Here is a 27361-nt window from a genome sequence, read left to right on the forward strand (position 1 = left end):
ATGCTAAGTGAAATAAGTCAAGCAGAGAAAGATAATTATCATATGGTTTCACTTACTTTTGGAACATTAGGAATAGCATGGAGGACATTAGGAGAAGAAAGGGAGAAATGAAGGTGGGGAATCAGAGCAGGAGATGAACCATGACAGACTGTGGACTCTGAGAAACAAACTGACAGTTTTAAAGGGGTGGGGGTGGGGGATGGGTTGGCCTGGTGATGAGTATTAAGAAGGGCATGTATTGCATGGAGCACTGGGTGTTACACATAAACAGTGAATCTTGGAACACCTCATCAAAAACTAATGATGTACTGTATGGTGACTAACATAATTTAAATAAATAAATAAATAGGAAAAATTTTTCATTTCTGTAGTACTCTTCATTCTGTCATAAAGGTGGGAATTTTCATTGGGTATCTTTTTCTTCACCCAAAGGACTTTTTTTTTTTTTAAAGATTTTATTATTTATTTGATAGACAGAGATGACAAGTAGGCAGAGAGGCAGGCAGAGAGAGAGGGAGAAGCAGGCTCCCTGCTGAGCAGAGAGCCAGACGCGGGGCTTGATCCCAGGACCCTGGGATCATGACCCAAGCCAAAGGCAGAGGCTTTAACCCACTGAGCCACCCAGGTGCCCCCCCAAAGGACTTCTTTTAACACTTTTAGTAGTGCAAACCTATTGTCAACAGATTCTCTTGGGCATCTACTTTTTTAATATGCAAATGTATTTAATTCACCTTCATTGTTGAAGGTTTTGTTTTGGTTTTTGCTAGATACAGAATTCTGGCTTGCTGTTTTTTTCTAAGGATTTTCAGGGTCTTCCAGATTTTGTTGATGTATTGGACTCTATTTGAATCATTATTTGCCTGTATAGTGTGGCTATTTTCAAATTTTTCTCTTTAGGTTTGATTTTCAGTAGTTTGACTGACTGACCTACGGCATGATTTTCTTTGTTGTTATTCTTTTTGGAGTTTGCTGAGCTTCTTTCATCTGCTTGTGTATGTCTTTCACCAAATCTGGAAAAATTTTAGCCATTATTTTTTCTAAATATTTTGATGCCTCATTCTCTATTTTCCTTCTAGATATCCAGTGTATACTACATGTGTATTACACTGTTTGATACCATTCAACAAATGCCCAAGGTTCTGTTCCTTTTCCTTTTCTTCTTTGTTGTCCCCCCACCTTTTCTATTCTTCAGATTGAATAATTCATCTTAATACAACTCAAATTCAACAACTATTCTTTCTGCTACCTCCACTCCTTTTAAAAATTGAATTATAGGGGTGCCTGGGTGGCTCAGTGGGTTAAGCCTCTGCCTTTGACTCAGGTCATGATCTCAGGGTCCTGGGATTGAGCCCCGCATTGGGCTCTCTGCTCAGTGGGGAGCCTGCTTCCCCTTCTCTCTCTGCCTGCCTCTCTGCCTACTTGTGATCTCTCTCTCAAATAAATAAATTTAAAAAAATCTTTAAAAAAATTGAATTATAGGAGATGGTATGGACAGTGATGACATGGTGACATGGCAGCCAGTGGTGCTGGCACTGCCAAGCACCAAGGGCAGCCCTGGGGCAGGAAGCAGGCTCTGGACTTCTGCAGATGATATTGGCTCCAAAACATGCTTTGAATTATAGGGCCACTGAGATTGTCAGCCACTGCTGGGTGAAGAGGGGGCAAGGTGCTGAAGTATAGACACATTGCCTGGAGATGTAGTATGAGGTGGACTTGGATGACCACTCCAGTGAGTACTCATGCATCTTCCTCCCAGAGCATTCAGTCAAGACCAGCACTGAAATGAAGGGGCTCCCCAACATCAAGGCCAGGAAAAGTCAGAGCATGTCACTGAGGGGGAGATAGTCATGCTGGGCTGCAAGTTGGGACTCCTAATCCCTGGTTAGCAACTGGGTGTGGTAAAATTAGTAGCTCCAGGGACCAGGTCATCAGTAACTGCTCACAGAGTAAGTCCTTTGTGGTGGCCTTGGAGACCAAGATGGAGCTGCATATCTCAAATCTGGATGTCGAGGCAGACCCTGGCAAGTATGCCTGCAATAGCACCAACTTGGAGGGCACCACCCGCCAGACCATCATTGTGCCACATGTGCAAAACCACTTTGCCATGCTTTTGCCCTTCCTGGGTGTAGTAGTTGAGGTGCTGGTGCTGATCACAAGTTATTTTCATTTATGAGAAGCGGCAGAAGCCGGACAGTGTCCTGTAATGACGATGGCATGGGTTCTGTTCCTCTGAAGAGCACTGGGCATGTGAACAATAAAGGCAAGAACATTTGCTTGAGGAACTCCAACAAAGGCCTCCAGCCTCTGTCCAGTGCAGCCTAGCTGTCTGGTATTTGCAGATTCCATGTTCTTTCCTCTTAAGGGATACCTGCCCCACGAAAGCAAACCACGCTATGGGTCAGATCACATTTCTTTCCTTTTTAAAACTAAACTAAGGTTTTCTACAGGTAGAATTCTGTTCTTTAGGGTTTTGTTTGTCCTTTTGAAACATTTCGTAAGCACCCTGGGGAGCCATAAGCATCCTGTGAGACCCCTCTTGTCCTCTGCCTGTCCCCTTGTGATCCCTGCACCTGTTCCTCCTGTCCTACCACTGTCTCCTGCCTATACCTTGCTGCCCCCCCAACCCATCCCCTCCATATTCCTTGGCCATTTAGCTTCCTAGCCTATCACAGAAGCTGTGAAGGGTAGCCTGGTCTTTTTCTAGGGTCTACCTCTTAAAGCTGCTGGGCCTCGTTGGGAGCCTTGCAGAGGGATAAAACGGCATGAATATCCTGCCTATCTGGTATGAATATCATGGTATGAATATCCTGCCTATCTGAAGACAGTTCTGGTGGGCTGCCTTGGGTCTGTGTTGTGAGTTGAGACAGCTTGGACCATGTGGCTGCTGGAAGGCCCTATCTGCCCCCTCACTGCTCTGGCTGTCCACACACCCAGTTACAGAGGAGTAGTCTGGTGACAGAGGCTGCAAGAATTGCTGTGATAGCAAATGCAGAACACTTACCCCAGTTGCTCCCTGTACCCTAACTTGCCCATCACCTGCCTATTCACCAATAAAGAAAGGCTGACCAGTTAAATAAATAAATAAATAGAATTATAATTGACTTTCAAAATTATAGCAGTTTCAAGTGTACAAGATAGTGATTTGGTATTTTTACATATTATGAAATAATCACAATAGGTCTAATTGCCATTCATTATCATACAAAGGTATTACAATATTATTGACTATATTCCCTATGCTGTACTTTATGTGCCCATGGCTTATATATTTTATGACTGGAAGTTTGTCTCTCAGTCTTCTTCACCTATTTTGTCTATCCTTCCACTTCCCCTCCCCTCTGGTAATCACCAGTTTGTTCTCTGTATCTATGAGTCTGTTTCTGTTTTGTTCTGTTTTTCAATTGGTGAAATCATATTTGTCTTTCTCAATATCACTTATTTCATTTAGCATAGTACTCTCTAAATCCACCCACGTCGTCACAAATGGCAAAATTGCATTCCTTTTTATGGCTAAATTATATTCCTGTGTGAGTGTGTGTGTGTGTGCGCACACGTGCACGCATCTCACATCTTCTTTATCCATTCATCTACTGATGGAAATTTAGGTTGCTTCCATATCTTGGCTATTGTAATAATGTTGCAATAAACATGGGGATACACATATCTTTCCAAATTTCCATTTGCTTCAGATAAATACCCAGAAGTGTAATTACTGAATCATATAGTAATTCTATTTTTACTTTTTGAGGAATCTCCATAGAGTTTTCTATATTGGCTGCCCCAATTTACATTCCTACTAATAGTGCCAGAGAATTCCCATTTCCACATCCTTACCAACAGCTGTTATTTTTTGTCTTTTTGATAATAGCCATTCCCCTTTCACCTCCATTCTGCTCTTAAGCCCACTAGTGAATTGTTTTTAAAAATTTAGACTTAGTTTTAAATAATTTTACAATTCTCCCAGCTTTCCCTAATGTTAACATGCTACACAATTATGGCACAATTACCAAAACCAGAAAATAGATCTTATTAGAATTTTCCCAGTTTTCTCACTAATGTTCTTTTTTTTTTTTTTTTTTTTTGCCCTAGGACCCCACAAAAAATTTAGTTGTCACATCTCTCTAGTATCCTCTAATCTGTGAGTTTTTCAATCTTTGCATTTTGGTCAGTCACTTCATAGACTATCCTCAATTTGGATCTGTCTGATGTTTTCTCATGACTAAATGATGGTTATGCATTTTTTATAAGAATACCTCAAAAGTGATGCTATGAACTTCTAAGTAGATAACATCAGAAAGTAAATGATGCTGATATGGTGTTTCTGGTGATACTAGCTTTGATCACATGGTTAAGGTAATATCTACCAAGTTTTTAATTGTAAGGTTTCTATTTTCCCTTTTTGTAATTGAAAGTTTTCTTGTGGGGAGTTACTTTGAGGCTTTGAAAATACTCTGTTTCTTGTTATACTTTTGCTCACTAATTTTTACATCCATTAATGATTCTCTCCTGCAGTATTTATTACTGTGGTATTTGTCTAATGGTAATTTTCCTAATTATCATCACTCCCTTTTATTATTTAGTGTATTTTTTATTTCAATTACTGTACTTTTTAGTTTGATTTTCTTTTTTAGAGCAGGAGTTTGACTTTGTTAGACTCAAACTGCAAAACTATTCATGGACAGCAGCTGAAATCTCCCTTCAGCTCTTTTGTCTTTAGCTCTGTCTGTCCCGTACATTTATGGTACTAGGATAATTCAGACATTTATAAATAATTAGGGGATCCCACTTTCTGGCTCTCTCATTTCTGAACTTAATCCTCACATTCTAGCAGTTGTTTTTGTCTTGAATTGTCCTCTAGTTCTTCAGGCCAGAAAGACTGGATTTTCTATGGTAATTCTAGTAGTTGCATGTGGTACCAACTATATACACTGCTCTCAGCTAAAAAGGCATAAACCAGGGAACTCACACAATGCTATTCTCCTCTTCTAAGTGTCTATTCCAATCAGAAAGTGTCAGCTTTTGAATGACCTCTAATACCTTTAGGTATTTTTTTTTCATGCTTTACCCAATTATAGGAGCCTATTCAGTCATACCTAAAGCAGAACAGGATCCTATGTATAACTGATTCTTTGACATTTATGAAGACTTGCTCAGAGGCCTACTACACAGCCAATTCTTATAAATTTTCCATGTGCTCTTATAAAGCATGTATATTTCTAATATTGGATATAAGGTTCTTTGTGTTAAACCAAGTTTGTTAATTTTTACATATTTAATTTCATTTGCTTCACCTACCATTTGAAGGCAGTGTGGTAAAATCTCTGTTATGTAGCTAGATGTGTCAATTTCTTCCTCAAGCAGTCAATTAATGATTTTAGGTTATAGTCACAATGATGGTGATGATACTATTTCATATGACTGTACTGGAAGGACAATTAAAGTTATACCATAATGTTCTCATAACATTACATACATCCAATAATTACACAGAATCCTTAATTAACATGGTAAACAACTTGAGTGTTTTATACAAAGAGAATGATGTAGAATCTCTATTATGGGGTGCCTGGGTGGCTCAGTGGGTTAAGCCTCTTTCTTCAGCTCAGGTCATGATCTTGGGGTCCTGGGATTGAGCCCCACTCTTTGTGCAGCAGGGAGCCTGCTTCCCTCTCTTTCTGCCTGCCTCTCTATCTACTTGGGATCTCTGTCAAATAAATAAATAAAAATCTTAAAAAAATTTCTATTATGTAAAATTCTAACACTGAAAACAGCATTCTGCAAACATCATACAATAAATGACAATTACATACTTAAAAAAATGAAGTTATAATCTGTTAGCCATTTACATGTCTTCTTTGGAGAAGTGTCTGTTCACATCTTCTGCCCATTTCTTGACTAGATTCTTTGTTTTTTGGGTGTTGAATTTGAGAAGTTCTTTATAGATCTTGGATACCAGCCCTTTATCTGTAATGTCATTTGCAAATATCTTCTTCCATTCCATGGGTTGCCTTTTAGTTTTGTTGATTGTTTCCTTTGCTGTGCAGAAGCTTTTCATCTTGATGAAGCCCCAATAGTTTATTTAAAAAAAAAAAAAAAGATTTTATTTATTTGAGAGAGAGTGAGCAAGAGAGAGCGAGTGCGCATGTTGGGGGTGAGGGAGGAGCAGAGGGAGAAACAGACTCCCTGCTGAGCAGGGAGCCTGATAAGGGGCTTGATTCCAGGATCCTGGGATCATGACCTGAGCTGAAGGCAGATGGTTAAGCTATTGAGCCATCCAGGCAGCGCCCAATACTTGATTTTTGCTTTTGTTTCCCTTGCCTTTAGAGACCTGTCTTCCAAGAAGTTGCTGTGTTCAAGGTCCAAGAGGTTGCTGCCTGTATTCTCTAAGATTTTGATGGATTCTCAAATTTAGGTCTTTCATTTAGGTCTTTCATCCATTTTGAGTTTATCTTTGTGTATAATGTGAGAGAATGTTCCAGTTTCATTCTTCTGCATGCAGCTGCCCAATTTTCCCAACACCAGTTGTTGAAGAGACTGTCTTTTTTCCATTGGATATTCTTTCCTGCTTTGTCGAAGATTTAGTTGACCACAGAGTTGAGGGTCCATTTCTGGGCTCACTACTCTGTTACATTGATCTATGTGTATGTTTTTGTGTCAGTACCATACTGTTTTGATGACCACAACTTTGTAGGATAGCTTAAAGTTAAACGGCTAACAGACACATGAAAAAATGCTTCATATCACTAGCCACCGGGGAAGTAAAATCAAAACCACAATGAGATACCACATTATACCAATGAGGACAGACAAAATGAACAAGACAGGGAACAACAAATGTTAGCAAGGATGTTGAGAAAGGTGAACCCTCCTACACTGTTGGTGGGAATGCAAGTTGGTGCAGCCACTCTGGAAAACAGTATGGAGGTTCCTCAAAAAGTTAAAAACAAAGCTGCCCTATGACCCAGCAATTGCACTACTAGGTATTTACCCCAAAGACACAGATGTTGTGAAAAGAAGGGCCATATGCACCCCAATGTTCATAGCAGCAATGTCCATAATAGCCAAAAGAGCCAAGATGCCCTTCAACAGATGAACGGAAAAAGAAGATATGGTTCATATATACAATGGAATCTAATTTAGCCATCAGAAAGGATGAATACTCAACATTTGCATTGACATGGATGGAACTTGAACGTATGCTAAGTGAAGTCAGTCAATGAGAGAAAGACAATTATCATATGGTTTCACTCATACGTGGGACATAAGGAATGGAGCAGAGGACAATAGAAGAAGGGAGGGAAAACTGAAGGGGAAGAAATCAGAGAGGAAGACAAACCATATATATGAGACTCCTGACTTTGGGAAACAGACTGAGGGTTACGAATGGGGAGGTGGGTAGGTGGATGGGGCAACTGGGTGATGGGCATTAAGGAGGGCAGGGATGTGATGACCAAGTCCTATATGCAACTAATGAATCACTGAACATTATATCAAAAAATAATGATGTACTATATGTTGGCTAATTGAATTTAAATTAAAAAAGAAAAAAAGTTATAATCTGACCCACATTTTTTTTTTTGATAGATCAATTCTGAATGTAGCTTTGAGAGCAAAGCTCTCCAACAATTAAAACATCACTTAAATGTTCTTGCCATACCGAAATTAGCAGTTTGTCAAGTAATAGAGTGGAAAGAATACTAGGTTGGGATTTAGGAAACCTGAATTTGAATCACAGTTCTATTGGTAACAGGCTATGAAACTTCTGGCAAGTACTCCACCCCATACATCTTCCATCCTTTTCCTCTTTTGAGTTCCACTGCTCTGTTTTATAAAACAGGAGGACTAAACTAGACCAGATACTATGAAGGCCTCCTCTCTGGTTCTGATATTCTCTGTGTCACTAAGATATTTGGTCTATTAGACACAGACTTCACATTACTGATGAAAAAAGTGCAGGTTGTCCTTGACAGCCTGAATAAGTGCCACACAGTGAAAGAAGGTACTAATATGCAATTGGCATCAGGAAGAGTACCATTACCTGTGGAGGACTGAAGGATTTCTAATCCCATGTAATTACCTACAGAGTCCATGTTCTGGCTCCTTAATACAAAGAAAACAATGTGCTTAATGGCCAGTTCCAGGCTTTCGCTGCTATAATGAAAATCAAACAGGCACCTGCATGGCTTTTTAAATGACTCAGCAAAAAACAATCTCCTTGCTGTAGGGTTGCACTTGTATTTTCTTTGTTTATATAAGGAACCTTCTTGTCACCTTCTGAAGTGCTCACCAATAGTCTCTTTGATCCAACAGTATCATATCAAATTATTTAAGGTTTGTACATCACTTTTCAATTAACAAACTCCTTGGCTAAGAAAATATATACACATACTATATCAGCATATTCTTTAAATATTCCAAGAAGAACAGGTCACTATGAATTAAAACTAAGGATGCTAATAAAATATTTAATGCTTTTTAAAACGCAATGAAACATCAAGAAATTATAAGTCTTCTAATTAAATGCTTTTTCAGTGAATCCTACTCAGACAGTATTAGATATGTATAAAATTAAAGTCACAAATATGTTGCTTTGTCTCATTTGTCAATTCAGTAAAGTGAGGACACATTGATTCAGGTTACAGGAAAGGAAACCCTGGATAAGGGCTCAGGAGACTACAACCCAGGTCATGGTTTCATCACTAGGAACTTGTATGTCACATTTCAATTGGCTCATCTGTAATATGGACTTTTTACAATTCAAATTGAATTACAATTTCAAAGAGAAGTCTGTTAATCTATTTTCCCAGCACTCAGTAGACTTTCACTGGTCTTTTAAATGATAAAAACATGTAATATAAATTTACCCTCTAACAATTTTTAAGTATATATTACAATCTAATTAACTATAAGCACAATGTTGTAAAACAGATCTCCAGAACTTTTTCATTTCACATGACTGAAACTCAATACTCACTTAACAGCAGCTTCCCACTTCCCTTCATCCCAGCTCCTAGCAACCACCATTTTACTTTCTTTTTTTATGAGTCTGACTACTTCAGATGTCTCAAATAAGTGAAATAATGCAGTATATGTCCTTGTGTGACTGGCTTATTTTGTTTAGCACATAGGTTGTGCTCTCAGGTTCATCCATGTTGTAGCATAAGACAGGACCACCTTCTTTTTTATGGCTGAAGAGTATTCCATATGTGTGTGTGTGTGTGTGTATGTGTGTATACACACATACACACACACACACATACATTTTCTGTATCCACTCATCCGTCAATGGACATTTAAGTTATTTCCACCTCTTGGTTATTATGAATAATTCTACATTGAACATGAGAGTGCAAATGCAGGCCCACCTCTATTTATTGTGCTTCACATGGAAGATTTATGGCAACCCTGCACTGAGCAAGTCTACTGGTGCCATTTTTTCAACAGCATTTGCTCACTTCATGTTTCTGTGTCACATATGGAAATTCTTGAAATACTTCAAATTTTTTCATTATTATATTTGTTGTGGTAATTTGTAATCAGTGATCTATGATGTTATCATTTTAGTTGTTTTGGGGTACCATGAATTGAACCTATATAAGATGATGAACTTGATAAAGGTGTATGTTATGACTGTTCCACCTACCAGCCATTCCCCCAACTCTCTTTCCTTGGGCCTCCCTATTCCTTAAGGCACAATACTGTAGTTAGGCCAATTAATAACCTTATACTGGCCTCTACATGTTCAAGTGACAAGGAGATTTCCTGGTTTCCCACTTTAAATCAAAAGCTAGAAATGACTGAACTAAATGAGGAAGGCATGTCAAAAGCTGAGACAGGCCAAAAGCTTAGTCTCCTGCACCAAACAGTTAGCCAAGCAGTGAATGCAAAGGAAAAGTTCTGTGGAATTTTTTTTTCCTTGAAGGAAATTGAAAGTGCCACTCCAGTGAACACACAGATGATAAGAAAGTGAAACAGCCTCATGGCTGAGATAGAGAAAGTTTCAGCTGTCTAGATAGAAGATCAAACCAGCCACCACATCCCCTTAAGCCAAAACATAATCCAGAGGAAGGCCCTAGCTCCCTTCAATTCTATGAGGGCTGAGAGGTGAGAAAAATGTAGAAGAAAAGTTAGCAGAGGTTGGTTCATGAAGTTTAAAGAAAGAAGCCATCTCCATAACATAAATGTAGGGTGGATGGGGCGCCTGGGTGGCTCAGTGGGTTAAAGCCTCTGCCTTCAGCTTAGGTCATGATCCCAGGGTCCTGGGATCAAGCCCCGCATCGGGCTCTCTGCTCAGCAGGGAGCCTGCTCCCCTTCCTCTCTCTGCCTGCCTCTCTGCCTACTTGTGGTCTCTGTCTGTCAAATAAATAAACAAAATTAAAAAAAAAAAAAAAAAGTGTAGCGTGGAGCAAGTGTCGATGTAGAAGCTGCAGCAAGTTATCCAGAAAATCTAGGTCAAGTAATTAACGAAAGTGGCTACACTAAACAGCAGATTCTCTCAATGTAAATGTAACTGCCTCATAATGGAAGAAGATGCCATCTAGGACTTTCATAGCTAGAGAGGAGAAATCCATGACTAGTTTCAAAGCTTCAAAGGGCAGGCCGACTCTCTTGTTAGGGGCTAATGCTGCTGGTAGCTTTATGCTGAAGTGAATGCTTATTTACCATTCTGAAAATCGTAGTTCCCTTCAGAATTACACTGAATCTACTCTACCTTTGCTCTATAAATGGAACAAAGCCTGGATGACAGCACATCTGTTTATGAACCTGTTTTACTGAATACTTTAAGTCTACTACAAACACCTACTTGCTTAGGAAAAAAAGACTTCTTTCAAAATACTGCTGCTTATTGACAATGCACCTGGTTACCCAAGAGTTCTGACAGAGATATACAATGAAATGAATGTCGTTTTCGTGCCTGCTAACACAACATCCATTCCATTGATCAAGGAGTTATTGTGAATTTCAAGGGTTATTACTTAAGAAATACACCTGTAAGGCTGTAGCTGCCACAGATAGTGATTCTTCTGATGGGTCTAGACAAAGTAAATTCAAAACTTTCTGTGAAGGATTCACCATAGATGCCATTAAGAATATTTGTGATTCATGGAAAGAGGTCAAAATATCAACATTAACAGGAATTTGGAAGAAGATGGTTCCAACCTTCATGGAGGACTTTGAAGGGTTCTAGACTTCAGTGGAAGAAGTAACTGCCGATGTGATGAAAATCGCAAGAGAATTAAACGTGGAGCCTGAAGATGGGGCTGAAAGGCTGCAATCTCATGACAAAACTTTAATGGATGAAGTGTTGCTTTTTTTTTTTTATTTGACGGAGAGAGAGATCACAAGTAGGCAGAGAGGCAGGCAGAGAGAGAGGAAGGGAAGCAGGCTCCCTGCTGAGCAGATAGCCCAATGTGGGGCTCGATCCCAGGACTCCGGGATCATGACCTGAGCTGAAGACAGAGGCTTTAACCCACTGAGCCACCCAGGTGCCCCAAAGTGTTGCTTTTTTAAGGATTAGGAAAGAAAGTAATTTCTTGAGATGGACTCTGATGAAGGCGCTAGAGAGATTGTTGAAATGACAAAAAAGCATTGAGAGTATTACATAAAGTTAGCTGGTAAAGCAGTGGCAAGATTTGAGAGGACGGACTCCAATTTTGACAGAAGTTGTACTGTGGGTAAAATGCTACCAAGCTGCATCACATGTAACAGAAAAATCATTTGTGAAAGGAAGAGTCAACCAATGCAGCTAATTCGTTTGTTGTCTTATTTTAAGAAGTTGTCAAATAAACTTAATCAAGGACATGAAAGATCTTTAGATTTGAAAAGTATAAAACATGATGAAAGAAACTAAAGATGACACAAACAAATGGAAAGATGTTCATGTGCTTCACATGGAAGACTTATGGCAACAAATACTCTTAAAATGTCTATATTACCTAAAGCAATCTACAGATTTAATGCAATTCCTAGCAAAATATCAATAGCATTTTCCACAGAACTAGAACAAATAATTGTAAAATATGTATGGAATTAAAAAAAAAACCCAAATAGCCAAAGCAATCTTCAAAAAGAACAACAAAACTGGAGGTATCATAATCCCAGATTTCAAGATATACAACCAAGCTGTAGTAATTAGAACAGTATGGAACTGGCACAAAAATAGATACACAGATCAGTGGAACAGAATGGAAAGCCCAGAAATAAATCCACAACTATACAGTCAATTCATCTTCAACAGAAGAGGCAAGAATATGCAATGGGGAAAAAAAAAATCTCTCCAACAAGTGGTTTTGGGAAAACTGGACAGCTACATGCAAAAGAATAAAACCAGATGACTTTTTTTATACCATACTAAAAAAAAAAAAAAAAAAAAGACCCTCAAAATGAGTTAAAGACCTAAATGTGAGACCTGAAACCATAAAAATCCTAGAGGAATACACAGGCAGTAACCTCTTTGACATCAGCTACAGCAATTTTTTTCTAGATATGTTCTTGAGGCAAGGGAAGCAAAAGTAAAAATAAACTCTCGGGACTACTTCAAATTTAAAAGCTTCTGCACAGAAAAGGAAACACTCAACAAAACTAAAAGATAAAGTAGTAAATGGAAGAAGATATTTGCAAAGGACATACCTGATAAAGAGTTAGTATCTAAAATATATAAAGAACTGATACAACTCAACATATGGGATATGGAATAGAGCAGAGGATCACAGGGACAGAAAACCAAATGGGAAGAAATCAGAGAGGGACACAAACTGTGAGAGATTCTTAAATCTGGGAAACAGACTAAGGGCTGCAGAAAGGGAGGTGGGTGGGGGGATGGGGTAACTTGGTGATTGGCATTAAGGAGGGCATGTGATGTGATGAGCACTGAATGTTATATGCAACTAATGAATCACTGAACATTGCATTAAAAACTAATGATGTCGGCTAAACAAACAAATAAAGAAAATAACAACTCAATACCCAAGACAAATAATCCAATTAAAAAATGAGCAGAAGACATGAACAGACAGTTCTCTGAAGAATACATCTAGATAGCCAACATATGAAAGGAAAAGATGCTCTGCATCACTAATCATCAGGGAAATGCAGATCAAAACCACAATGACATATCACTTTATACCTGTAAGAATGGCTAAAATAAAAAACAAGTAACAACCAGTGTTGGCAAGGATTAGAGAAAAAGGAACCCTAGTGCATTGTTGGTGGTAATGTAAACTGGTACAGCCACTGTGGAAAACAGTATGAAGGTTCCTCAAAAAATTAAAAGAATTACCTTATTATCCAGTAATTCCTCTACTGAGTATTTACTGAAAGAATATGAAAACACTAATAAAAAGAGATATATGCTCCCCATGTTTATTGCAGCATTATTTGCAATAACCAAATTATAGAAGTAGTCCAAGTGTCCAATGACAGATTAATGGATAAAACCGTGGTATATTTTAGATTTGCTGACTTGTTTGTGAACTAACATGTGATCTCTACTGAAGAATGTTCCATGTGCACTGAGAAAAATGTGTATTTTGCTGTTGATGAATGGAATATTTTGTATACATGTGTTAGGTCCATTTGGTCTGCAGTATTGTTTAAAGCATCTGTTTCCCTAATTAGTTTTCTTTCTGGATGTCTATCCATTATCCAAATTTGGGTACTGAAATCCCCTACCTTTATTGCCTTGCTGTCTTCTTTTTCCTTCAGTTCTTTCAGTGTCTGCTTCTTATATCTGGGTGTCCTGATAGTGTCTATGTATTTATAATTGTTATATATTCCTGGAAAATTGAAAATTGTCCTTTATCACTTCTGAGTCACTTTAGGACTATTAGTAATAGTCACTTTAAGACTATTTAATCTTATAGACGTATGGCCACTCTACTCTCTTCAGAGAGTATTAATTCACATGGCATATCTTTTTTTCAATTCTTTCACCTTCATCTTATGTGTGTCCTTAAATCTAAAGTGAATCTCTGGAGTCTATTTGAGTAGACACTATATAATTAGATCTTGATTTTTGTGTGCCTTTTTATTGGGGATTTTAACACACTTACATTATAGTAATTATTGGTAGAAAGGGCTTATTTTGTTTTCTATCTTATAGTTACCCTGTCCCTGATTCTATTCCTGCTATAGATTTGTGCTTTTGTTCTGCAGATTGTTTTGTAGTAACATGCTTTGATTCTTTACTTTCTTCTGTATCTTTGATAGGTATTTTCTTTATGTTACTAGTGGGCTTACATATAACATAGTTGTAATGATCCATTTTAATCTAATACCTTTTACTTATCTCCCCAACATTTTATTTTATTGATGTCTATATATATATATATAATGCATGGAGCCCAGTGTGTGGCTTGAACTCATGACCATGAGATCAAGAGTTGGATGCTTAACTGACTGAGCCACCCAGATGCCCCACACGGTAATATATTATATATTAGGTATTCATTAATGTATTTTTATACTTATTACTATACTTTTATATAGAAATATACAAGTTGTTACCAGAAAATTTCTATATTATAATTCTATGTCAGAATTAAAATGATTTATAGCCTCCTTGTTATAGTAATGCACAATTCTGAATCACCAGCAAGCTTTACACAGTTGACCTTTGAACAACATGGGGATTAGGGGTGCCAACCCCATGTACAGTTGAAAATCCAAATACAACTTTCAATTCCCCCAAAGCTTAACTACTAAGAGTCTTCTGTTGATTGGAAGACTTATGATAACATAAACAGTTGATTAACATATATTTTGTATGTTACATGTATTATATACTATATCCCTATAATGAAATAAGCTAAAGAGAAGACCGTGTTATTTAAAAAATCATAAGGAAAAGAAAATACACTTATGGTACCATGTGTTTATTTAAAAAATCCACATGTAAGTGTACCCATGCATTTCAATCCCATGTTGTTAAAGGATCAATTGGACTTTCATATGCTTTCCATATTGGTGTTTGGCATCCTTTTGTTCCTACTTGAAGGACTCACTTTAGAATTTCTTTTTAAAAATTTTTAAAGATTTTTTTTTAAAGATTTTATTGATTTATTTTGACAGACAGAGATCACAAATAGGCAGAGAAGCAGAGAGAGAGAGAGAGAGAGAGAGAGAGAGAGAGGAGGAAGCAGGCTCCCTGCCGAGCAGAGAGCCCGATGCGGGGCTCGATCCCAGGATCCTGGAATCATGACCTGAGCTGAAGGCAGAGGCTTTAACCCACTGAGCCACCCAGGCTCCCCTAAAGATTTTTTTAAAAGTAATCTCTACACTCAATGTGGGGCTCAAACTCACAACCCCAAGATCAAAAGTTGCCATGCTATATGGACTAAGCCAGCTAGGCATCTCTGGCTTTAGAATTTCTTGTAAGGCAAGTCTAGTGGTGATCATTCCCTTAGGTTTTATTTATCTGGGAAATCTTTTTCTTCTTCATTTCTGAAGGATAGTTTTACTGGGTATAGTTTTCTTGGTTGGCCATTTTATCTTTTAGTATTTTTTAATATCATTCTAACCCTTTTGACCTGTAGGGTTTCTGGTGAGAAATCATTGATTTTATCAGGGTTCCCTTGTACATGACAAGTCATTTTCCTCTTGCTGTTTTCAAAATTCTCTCTATGTCTCTGACTTATGACAAGTTGGTTATGTTTCTTTGTGTGGATTTCTTTGGGTTCATTATAGTTGGGAGTTTGTGGGACTTCTTGAATCTGGATATCCACTTCCTTCCCCAGACTGAGAAATTTTTAGCTTATTATTTCTTTAAATAAGCTTTCTGCCCCATTCTCTCACTTTTTGGGAGTACCATAATGTGTATATTGGTCTACCTGATGGTACTGCATGCATCCCTTAGGCTTTCTTCATTCATTTTCATTCTCTTTCCTTTTTGTTCCTGTGATAGCATGATTTCAGATGACTTGTCTTTGAGTTCACTCATTCTTTCTTCTATTTGATCAAGCCTGCTCTTGAACTCCTGTACCTAATTACCTAATTTTTCAGCTCAATTATTGTATTCTTCAGCTTTAAAACTGGTTTTTAAAAAATTTTTCTCTTTATTTTTATTTTTTTCACGCATCATTTTATTGAGCTCATTGAACACCTTTATGGTAACTGTTTTGAATTGTCAGTTAATTCATACACCTCCTTCTTTAAGATTGGTGTCTGGAGATTTATCTTGTTCCTTTGTATGTGCCATGTTTCCCTGTTTCTTTCTGTGTCTTATACCTTTGTTTTGGGATCTGCACATTTGAAAAAAAAAAGGGGGGACTTCTTCTAGACTTTACATCCTGACTTTGTAAAAAGAAAGACACCAATCACCTTGGCTAGGAAATCTGGGGGCTTCTGAAACCTTTTTGTGGATTATGAGACAATTTCTCAATTAGAGAGTTTTGTTGGTTTATTTTAGTTTCTTTTTCAGGACATCATAATCTCTTGCTCCCTTTGGTGTCTGTCTGCAACACTTTAAGTTCTCTGGTTCTCAGCAGCAAGCTGCCCTGCTCTCTTGTTAACACTAGGCATTCAAAGTATGCCAGCTCTCTGTCAGTGTCTTGAGTCAGGTAAGACAGGTTCAAGACCCTTGGGCACCACCCCCAAAAGCCAGAATGCCACTACTCCTCTCTCCCCTCTAAAGGAGAACCCATGAACTGGGGTATTTTCTGCTAGTGCTGAGCTGTGCAGGTTCAGGAGAGGGGGAGAACACAAGTAAAATGAAACAGTTCTTACTCATTTCAGTGTGGCCATTCTTGGCTTTGAGATTGGCTGGGGGTACTGCAACATATTAACTGTCTTCTGGAATTCTCATAATGGTATTTTGGTCCATATACTGTTAGGTTGGTGTCTCTGTGGGGTAATGAGGGCTGGGACTTCCTGTTCTGCCATCTTGCTCTTTTGGCTGGTGTTTTTATTGCCTTCCAGTGTTCATGTCTGGTCTCCTCAAGGAGACATTTTGAAGCTAGAGACTCATGTTCTGTGCACTGGAAAGATTTAGGCACAGAAAAAAAGGTGCTTAACCATGCTTCTAGAATGACAGAAGTAATCTGCTTTAACATATTTAAAAACTCTCATGCTTCTTGGAAAATAATAAATGTATGTGAGACTTTATCCTAGATCATGTCTATCTCAATGTACTGTTTTTACAGGGCTCCAGATAAATTCCCCAAGAACTTATCCCAAAAATCCTACTTTGAATCTCTACTGCAAGGTATACTTTACAGTGCCACCTGTGCTAATTTATCTTCTGTAAAAATCATAACTCAGAATTGTAGAATTTCTACCCTTCCTCTGGGCATATTGAAATCTAATTTCTTCCCAAAACCTTTCTAATGCTCCAAGTTAGAATTCATTCATTAAATATTTAAGGAGCACCTCTTATGCGCTAGGTACTCTTCTAGGTTGCTTAGGCTCTGTAGCTCTCATTATGTGACAAAACTTCTTACAGCTATTTATGTGTGCACGTTCTTCCTCTCTTAACTGTAGGCTTCTGGAGTGAAGGAAATGTGTCCAATTTACCTCTGCAACCCTGGCATCTGTACAGTGCTTTGCACATAATCTATATGAAATACAGGAATGCTAAAACAAAGTCTAAGCAGCTAGACAAAAAAAAAAAATTCTAAACCATCTCAGTTTGCTAAAGAACCAAAACAGGCTGAAGTGCCTCATTATTGGGTATCTTATAAATCCCACCAGATCTCAATTAATTAGCTTCTTTTACGCTTCCTTCTCATCCTTCTGGAAAACGTGTTGATGACTATTTTCTATCCATTACTTACAGGGTACTGCAAATTAATGGCCCATATTTTTGTTACATTAGTATCAAACCAATTATCAAGAAAAATGGAAATGTATTTAAGTGATTTCAAGAAATGTAAAAATCACCATCCCTAGCCATCTCTACCCCCTGTCTCTCCAAATTAGGAAACACAACCTCTTCTCCCAAGTGTCACCAACTGAGTCATAGCAGTACTAGAATTGACAGCTACAGATTAAGAAACCTAAAAGGAACCGTAAAAACCAGGAAGTGCCACGTATAAGGAAAGGAGGAATAAAATGTGTTTGCCAAACATGTCGCAGGATTACAGCTCTAAACTGAGCAAAATAAACACAGAATGTGCTGAAATCCATTGGTTGGGAGATTAAAAGCTATTCTGAGTGTCAAGAAACTATGAGGTCACAAGCAAGGAAATACTACTTAAAGGAAACTAGGGCTTTCAAAGTAGAGGGGGAGAATGGAGCCACTTACAAGCTTCTGGCACATGGTAGACATTTAGTAAATGATAGCTATTATGAAGAGCTAAGGTCTAGCTCAAATGTCCCTCCCTTTGTGGTGGTCAGGCTACAAAAGCCCTCCTCTGTGCTCCCACTATAGTTTGTATAGGCTGCCATCACAGTGTTTACTGTTCCCACTCCTAAAATGGGGTTTGCCAGGTGATGGGGATTATAGTCCATGCTTCTCTGGAAGTGGAAATAGTAAGCACTTAAATTTTTTTAAACAGTATTTTAAAAAAAGATTTTATTTATTTGAGGGAGCGTGAGAGCAGGAAAAAGAGAAAGGGAGAGCATGTGGGCACAGACATCAGCAGTGGAGGGGGTGGGGTGGGGAGGGCAGAGGGAGCAGAGGCCCTGAGGAGCAGGGAACCTGTTGTAGGGCTCAATCCTGGGACTCCAGGATTATGACTTGAGCCAAAGGCAGACACTTAACTGAGCCACCCAGGCACCCCAGTAAGCACTTAATTATTAAGTATGAAAATAATAAACAACCTTTCTATGATATCTCCTAATAAGAATAAGTTTTGAACAGAAAAGTCTGAAGAGCTAGAATAGAAGATCCTGTCTGTAAATCTTCTTACTCATCTCTTCACATTTCAAAGGCCGTCTTTTTTGTTACCTGTCCTGTTCAAAGTATGTGCTTTGAATGTCTCTTCTTCCATTACAATATAGAATAAGTTTCACAGAATAAATTCTTCCAGATGATGCAGCATGGAACATAGTGGTTTTTTTTTTTTTAATTTTCACATCTTATTTTATGTCTTATTTTAAAATAATTTTAAACTAAGAGATATGGTTCAAAAACAGTAGAGTTCTCTTAGCTCAGTGCCTCCTACTGTTAACAAATTACAAAACCATACTCTAATTAAAGCAGGAAATTAACTATTCTGTAGATGTAAATGAATTTCCCAGTTTTCCCACTAATGTCCTCTTCCTGGTATAGGATCCCACATTTCATTTACTTGTCAGTACCTCTTCCAATCTGTGACAGTTCTCTATTCTTTGTCTTCCGTGACATTGACCCTTTTGAAAAGTAGCAGTTATTGTACGGAATGTCTCTCAGTTTGGGTTTGAGAGACATAGGTTTGACTCTCAGCTCTGTGACTTTCTTTCTCTGTAGTGTTGGGCAAGCCACTTTCTCCAGGACTCAAGTTTCCTTGTTGGTAAAAGGGATAATAATACTGACTTTGTGTTTAAGAAAATTAGATGAGGCAATATATATTAAAATGTCTGGAATATAAGGCCATACAACAAATGCTAAGTCTTTTCTCCTTGTCCCTGCCTTTCAACTATTTTGAGTAGAATTTTGTGCCAAAATGTCTTATCCATATTTCAATGATTTCTTTTACAGATAGAACCAAATAAAATTTGCCCTCAAGTGATGACACAGTATCACCATGATAAATAGCCATTGCTGTACTGTGTAAAACAGTTCTAGGTTTGTGACTTTGTTCTCTCTTTCTGGCGACCCCTCTCATCTTAGTACGCCTGCCTGGAAGGCCCTCTCATTCCCTTTCTGATTCTCAGCTTGAGATGCATGGGGATCCACTTCTTCTCTCACATAGTCATCAATGATATACTAAATCTACTAAGTGTCAGGCACTGTGTTAGGATCCTGGAGAGGATGATAAGTTATCTTCTATCCTTGTTGATTTTATGGTTAATGGGGAGACAGACAATTAAACAGTTAATTCAATGTGATGAATTCTATGAACAATTTAATGCCTAGGAGCACATAAAAAAATTCGTAACCTGGACCTGGGGAGAGTCAGGTTAGGGAATGTTTCATGACGAAGGTGCTATTATGTTTCAGTTAAGGTCTGTAGAATGTACAGAAATGAACCAGAAGGGAGAAAGAAAGATTGCAAAAGGCAAGTAGTTTAGAAAGAGGTATTAGAAGTATGTGCTGAGTAAAAGTAAATCGGTTCTGAAAAATAAATCTCTTGTGTTGTAAACTTGTAACTTAAGAGAGATTTTGTGCCAATACCTCAGGGGCTCAGAAACTTCACCAGGAAACTTCTGGCCCCAGGGCTGTGTTCTGGAGGCTGCAGTTGACAGACCTAAACCTTTGGATATTATACTGAGCTTACCTCTTTCAACATCTGTGAACTGAAGTAAAATTTAAGGCCATAACTGGTTGCTTGTTCCCATTTCAAAAGTATAACAGGTTAGCCCCTTTTTGCCAGAGGAGTTTCTTGCTTCAAAAAAACAGATATCAAAGGCCATCAAAAAGTCCTTTATAAACCAACCTTTTAACTGAGTTGGCAAGAGAAGTTTTGAGGCTTTCCTAAGCTTTCTTACCTCCTACAGCACTCATTCCTGTGGGCTCAGAGGTTTGGCTTGGAGTCCAGCTGACTCTGAAGCCCCAGTCTAACCATGTAAATCTGTGAACTTGGCAAATGTTACAAGTATATTATCTGTTAAATATTGGAACTTAGGAGAATCCAATAAGAGATTTCCAAACCAAGAGGTTTCTTTGCCAGTCCGTAATTTACTCTCCCCATCATCTTCACTCTTTTTCATCTGGAGGGTAAATAAGCTAAATTCTTTGAGTTTTCTCCACAGGGAATATTTCTCAAAACTTAACTGCTTCTAACTTAAAGCAGTAATATTACATACCGTCAACTGGTGTATCAGGAGGTCCATTAAGAAGGTAATCTTGTTACTAAACAGAACATCCATGCAATTTTCTGAGCAGTTATTGCAGGTGAGGTTGTAAACGTTGATTGCATTGCAGAGAGACCTAATAGAAGGAGAGAAACACCATTTGTAAAACTTGAGCAGCTCTTCTATACACAGTTTAAAATACGTAAAATGAATGGTACAAAAGCAACAGGCACAAGATGGAAATCATTCGGAAAAAAAAAAAAAAAAGCCAAATATTAGGTACAAGGCCCATCAGCTAGATATAAAGGCTTATAATTTTTTATCCAAGGCCAGGTGTTTGTTGGTTTGTTAGTTGTCTCTTACTAATTTCTTAGTTACACAGCAGATACTGGAAATGTATTTAATAGTCTATCTGATCATGTCTTTTTTAATTTAAAATTTACTTAGTTAACATATAGGGCGGTACAGGTTTCTGGAGTAGAATTCAGTGATTCATCACTTACCTACAACACTCAGTGCTCATCACAACAAGTGCCCTCTTTTTTAAGAAAGATTTTATTTTAAAAAGATTTTATTCATTTACTTGAGAGAGACAGAGATAGTGAGAGATAGCACGAATGGGGAGGAGAGGGAGAAGCAGGCTCCCCACTGAGCAAGGAGCCCAATAAGGGGGTCGATCCCAGGACCCTGAGATTATGACCTGAGCCAAAGTCAGATACCTAACTGACTGAGCCATCCAGGTACCCCAACTATTTTTTTTTTTTTAAAGATTTATTTATTTGAGAGAGAGAGAGACAGAGCACATGTGTATACGGGGTGGGGGGGGGAGATTGGGGAGAAGGAAAGGAGGAGAGAGAATTTCCAGTATATTCCCTGCTGAGGGAGGAGCCTGACATGTGACTTAATCCCATGACCCTAAGATCATGACCCGAGTTGAAATCAAGAGTCAGGTGTTCAAACAACTGAGCCACCCAGGCACTCCACAAGTGCCCTCTTTATCACACATGGCCCATCTAGCCCATGGCCACCTCCCTCCCTCCATCAACCCTCAGTTTGTTCTCTAACGTTAAGAGTCTCTTATGATTTGTTTCCTCTCTCTCCTTTCCCCCCCTTCCCATATGTTCATCTGTTTTCTTCCTTAAATTCCACATATGAGTGAGATCATATGGTATTTGTCTTTCTCTGACTCATTTCACTTTATGTAATATACCCTGGCTCCATCCATGTTGTTGCAAATGGTAATAAGAGTTCATTCTTTTTGATCGCTGTGTGATATTCCATTGTGTGTGTGTGTGTGTGTGTGTGTGTGTGTGTGTGATATTCCACACACACACATCTTCTTTATCCATTCATCAGTTGATAATGTCTTAATAATCTAAGGATTAGATACCTATCACCCAGGAACTCTGGACCTGGAACTTTGAATAATACATAAAACAAAGGTCTGTCAAAGCTCCTCTTCTCAGATCTCCTGGTCCCAGATCAAGGCAGATGATGGAAGAAGGGAGGATACATGAGGAGAAACTAGAGGCTTTCTCTCTAAGAACTGCAGAGTTCTGGGGAGTGAGTACCCCACCTGCTTATAGACTGTATGGATATGGATTCAGAGCACCTCAACACGAGAAAACCTAGAGAGTACAACAGTCTAAGGTCAAACTGTTCAAATTAATGTTTTCCTCTTAGGGGATAAAACCAATTTACATATGCCATCATTCAAAGAAACTTTTGGAGCCACAAACTCAATGGACACTCTTCTGGGTACTTTGAAAACTGTGTTTAAAACTAACATTGCCTGAGTGATCAATGTGGATTCTGGCCTGTCTAAATAAATCTCCTGCTTAAGTCCCAAGTACAAATGTTTTAACATAGTCTATTAGAACAAATCCTATAGGACAATGATCCTACAGGATCAGAAGCATCAATATCATCTGGGAATTTCTTAGAAATGCAAATTCTCAGGCCCCACCCCAGACCTGCTAAATAGAAACTCCGAGGGTAGAGTCCAGCACTGCGTGCTTTAACAAATTCTGCAAGTAATTCAGATTCACCTTCTAGTCAGAGATCCCCAGCTCTAGAATAGAGGCTCTATAGTTTGAGCATTGGAATCTTTAAAAATATATTCTTGCCTGAGTTCCTCCCCTGAAGATGCCAGCTGGTTGACTTTCAGACATCTGCGTGTTTCAAAAGATCTATGGGAGCAATTCTGATGTGCGTATAAAGTTAAGAATTGAAGAACCAACATGTGAGTATTCATTCACCTAACAAATATCTAAGTGCCTATGATTTTCCAGGCATTGTTAGTTGAACAAAACAGCCAACCTCTCTTTCCTCATTTGGAAGAGAGAGAGTGAGAAAGCTCCTGTTGTACTTCTGATCATCTGTTTGTCTGATTTGGTTGGATCTTGCTTCATATAATTGATAGGTTCCTGAACTCTAGGCATAAGAGTATAATTGTTAAGAGCAGCAACCCTAGAGTAAGATACATCTAGGTCAGAATCCCAGTTCTGCCATTTGAGATTTTAGGAAGCTACATCTTAGCACTGGTAAATCAGTAAATTAACCTCTAAGTATTAGTAAATTAGTAAGTTAACATCTTCATATCCATTTTCTCACATATAAAACCAAGATAGTAATACACAGACTTCACACAGGCATCATGAATAGTAAATGAGACAGTACATGTAAAGTACTTAGGAAAATGCCTGGCACATGGTTAAATATAAGTGATAGGCTTTATTTGGGTTACTAATCTTATTATTTTTGTTATGAATAAGGCACAAATGGAATGTTAATAAACTGAGTCAAATTAAAGCACGGTATAAAAGCTATTATTTCCAAGATCATGAAGCACATTGTTTCCCAAATGTTTTCCTGGTACACTGGCATGAATGAGAAAAGGACTCTAGGCTGCACGGCAGCAGGTGGAGACTCAACTCTGTCCGGCTTCACTCAATCCCTGAGGCCTGTACAGAAAAACCTTGGCCCGTACTAAACTCATTTACGATAAATTGTTTAGAGGCTCTACTTGGTAAGTACTTCACAAATGGAAATCGGCACCATTTCACTTATCAGATAATATATTTAGATGTTGCTAAAGAGTGCTTTTCTGGGTGCCTGGGTGGCTCAGTGGGTTAAACCTCTGCCTTTGGCTCAGGTCATGATCTCAGGGTCCTGGGATCAAGTCCCACATCGGGCTCTCTGCTCAGCGGGGAGCCTGCTCCCCACCCCCACTCTCTCTCTGTGCCTCTCTGACCTACTTGTGATCTCTCTGTCAAATAAATAAATAAATAGCATCTTTTTTAAAAAGAGTGCTTTTCTTTTAAATTAAAATATAACTTGTATTTATGAGAAAAATAATTTTTGTTAATTTTATTTTTAAAAAATAGCTTCCAGGGCTGCCTGGGTGGCTCAGTGGGTTAAGCCTCTGCCTTCAGCTCAGGTCATGATCTCAGGGTCCTGGGATCAAGTCCCGCATCGGGCTCTCTGCTAGGTAGGGAGCCTGCTTCCTCCCCTCCCCCCTCTCTCTCTCTGCCTGCCTCTCTGCCTACTTGTGATCTCTCTCTGTCAAATAAATAAAAAATCTTAAAAAAAAAATAGCTTCCACACTCAACATGGGGGTTGAACTCATGACCCTGCAATCAAGAGTCACATGCTCTACTGACTGAGCCAGGAAGGTGTCACCTTATAAAAATAATTTTTAAAGTAATTGTAATAAATTTGGGAAAGACAAGGACAAAGAAATAGTAGAAAACTATCAAGAAGCAACTTGGGGGCGTCTAGGTGGCTCAGTGGGTTAAGCCTCTGCCTTCGGCTCAGGTCATGTTCTCGGGGTCCTGGAATCAAGCCCCACATCAGGCTCTCTGCTCAGCAGGAAGCCTGCTTCTCTCCCTTCCCCCACTCCCCACCTGCCTCGCTGCCTACTTGCAATCTCTCTCTCTCTGTCAAATAAGTAAATAAAATCTTAAAAAAAAAAAAAGGAAGAAGCAATTTGGTATTTGTACTTCTGGTCTTTGTTCCCCTTACTCACATAAATGTACATTTATTTAACAAATACATAATGAATATTTCTCCAAGACATTTAATATTCTGTAATTATGGTCTGCAGGTTTGTTTGTTTGTTTTTTAAAGTAGCAGAATGCTTTCCTACTCAGAAGATTAAAAGCTTATAAAATTTGGGGGTACCTGCCTGGCTCAGTCAGAGGACCATGAGACTCTTGATCTCAGGGTCGTGAATTCGAGTGCCACATTAGGTGTAGAGATTACTTAAATAAAAATAAACTAAGGGGTGCCTGGGTGGCTCAGTGGGTTAAGCCGCTGCCTTCCGCTCAGGTCATGATCTCAGGGTTCTGGGATCGAGTCCCACATCGGGCTCTCTGCTCAGCAGGGAGCCTGCTTCCCCCTCCCCCTCTGCCTGCCTCTCTGTCTACTTGTGATCTCTCTCTGTCAAATAAATAAATAAAATCTTTAAAAAAAAAAAGAAAAATGGAATTAAAAAAAAAAAAACTAAAAAAACAAAAACAAAAACAAAAAAACCCCAAAACTTACAAAATCCTAGATGCTTAAACCAGAGAACTGATAAAACCAGAGTTGCTCTGACTGAAACAGAAGTGTGGAAGCCAGGGTCCTACTCTGTTTTCTCCTCTGAAAAAGCCTTGGAAGTTTCTTCAGAGACCTGAGCGTATGTTCCCATGAAGTGCGGTAAAAGCTACTGAGCTCTGGGGCACCTGGGTGGCTCAGTGGGTTAAAGCCTCTGCCTTCAGCTCAGGTTATGATCCCAGGGTCCTGGGATCGAGCCCTGCATCGGGCTCTCTGCTCAGCAGGGAGTCTGCTTCCCTTCCTCTCTCTCTGCCTGCCTTTCTGCCTACTTGTGATCTCTGTCTATCAAATAAATAAATAAAATCTTAAAAACAATACCAAAAACTACTGAGCTCTGATGTAATATAATTTAGCTTTTTAGCTTTCTGACTAGGAATGACAACCATAGTACAGTATGCACAAAAAAGGGTATATGGTGAAAACCATCTCCCTCTTTCTTATGTCCTTCAGCCACCCAATTTCCCACCTTAGAAATTACCATGGTGGGGTGCCTGGGTGGCTCAGTGGGTTAAAGCCTCTGTCTTCGGCTCAGGTCATGGTCCCAGTGTCCTGGGATCGAGCCCCACATCGGGCTCTCTGCTCTGCAGGGAGCCTGCTTCCACCTCTCTGTCTGCCTCTCTGCCTACTTGTGATCTCTGTCAAATAAATAAATAAAATCTTAAAAAAAAAAAAAAAAGAAAAGAAAAGAAATTACCATGGTTACTAGCTTACATATTCCTCCAGGCATAATCTATGCATACTGAAGAGTATTACTCTAAATACACACAGTGGGACTGTGCTACTTTATTTGATTTCCTAATCTCTGATCTGTACTGGTTCTGTGGTTTCCTGGGTGTGAGACACAGCTGTGTAATGTTATTACATTATTTCCTTTCAACTTGTACTGACCTCAGAGGAGTAGTGCCCCCAGTAGATATGTTTGGTATTGTTCTGGACTCAACCCAGAGGCCTACAATGGCTTCCAACAATTTTGTAAGCATCTAGTATTTTAAATTCCTTTTCTGAGAAATACTGCACAATTTTAAAAGGATGAACAGTGTTATACTAAGGATATAACATTTTTTCCCACAATTAATCCCTTACTATTTCTGTTTGCAACTTTCAGTGTTACAAATAATGCTGTTTTAATAGTCTTTTAGTTACAAGTCACAGGAAGAAAGCTCTGGTTGACTTAAACAGAAAGGAAATCAACTTATAGGCTATTGGGTATATTGTAAGATTTAGAAAACACACAGGCACTAAAGTTACATGGCCAGGACCAATACCCAATTCATACGTTACTATATAGATCTGATGAAAAAAACCAGTGGGCCCCATATGCCACAGCTTGAACTTACACTGTGAGTTTGGACGCCAGATGCAGCTGTCTCTAATTGTCAAAAGAAGAGAGGTTAGGATCTTCTTACTTCTCTACCCTTACTTTTTAAAAAAAAAATATATATGTATATATTTATAAATATATATTATTTTTAATATATTTATATATAATATATAAATATTATATATTTATAAATGTGTATTTTTTTATTATTATTATTTTACCCTTCCTTTCTACTCCTTACTTACCAGCTTCAGAGTGGAAGACTGGAATAGGAATACTGGGTTGTGAAGCTTAGGTCTCATGACTATATCTTAGACACAATGAAAACTGGGAAGCAATTCTCAGGTACTACAAGGGAGGGCCACCTTATATGCTTGGGAACTCAGCAGACATAGGATATGCTCATGGCACAACTTGTGCTCATTATAGCTATACCAAAAATATTATTCTAGTTCCTTGGGATAAATTTCCAGTAATAGTAATTTGGGTAAAAAGGTAAGAACATTTTAAAGATTTTTTTTTCTTTTTCTTTTTTTTTTTAAATTAAATTTTATTTTTTATAAACATATAATA

General features: G+C 38.5%; 1 protein-coding gene across 1 annotated transcript in view; it reads right to left on the reverse strand.

The window, feature by feature from the left end:
* The window catches only part of LOC111153247 (S-phase cyclin A associated protein in the ER), a 491788-nt gene that overhangs the window by 111057 nt on the left and 353370 nt on the right, over positions 1-27361 (reverse strand). The window contains exon 25 of the mRNA XM_022512152.1: positions 20884-21007. Coding sequence (XP_022367860.1) covers positions 20884-21007 — 124 coding nt within the window. The remainder of the gene's footprint in view (positions 1-20883; positions 21008-27361) is intronic.

This window comes from Enhydra lutris, unplaced genomic scaffold, assembly GCF_002288905.1.
Source record: "Enhydra lutris kenyoni isolate GAN:26980312 unplaced genomic scaffold, ASM228890v2 scaffoldscaffold31, whole genome shotgun sequence".
Classification (NCBI taxonomy): Eukaryota; Metazoa; Chordata; class Mammalia; order Carnivora; family Mustelidae; genus Enhydra; species Enhydra lutris.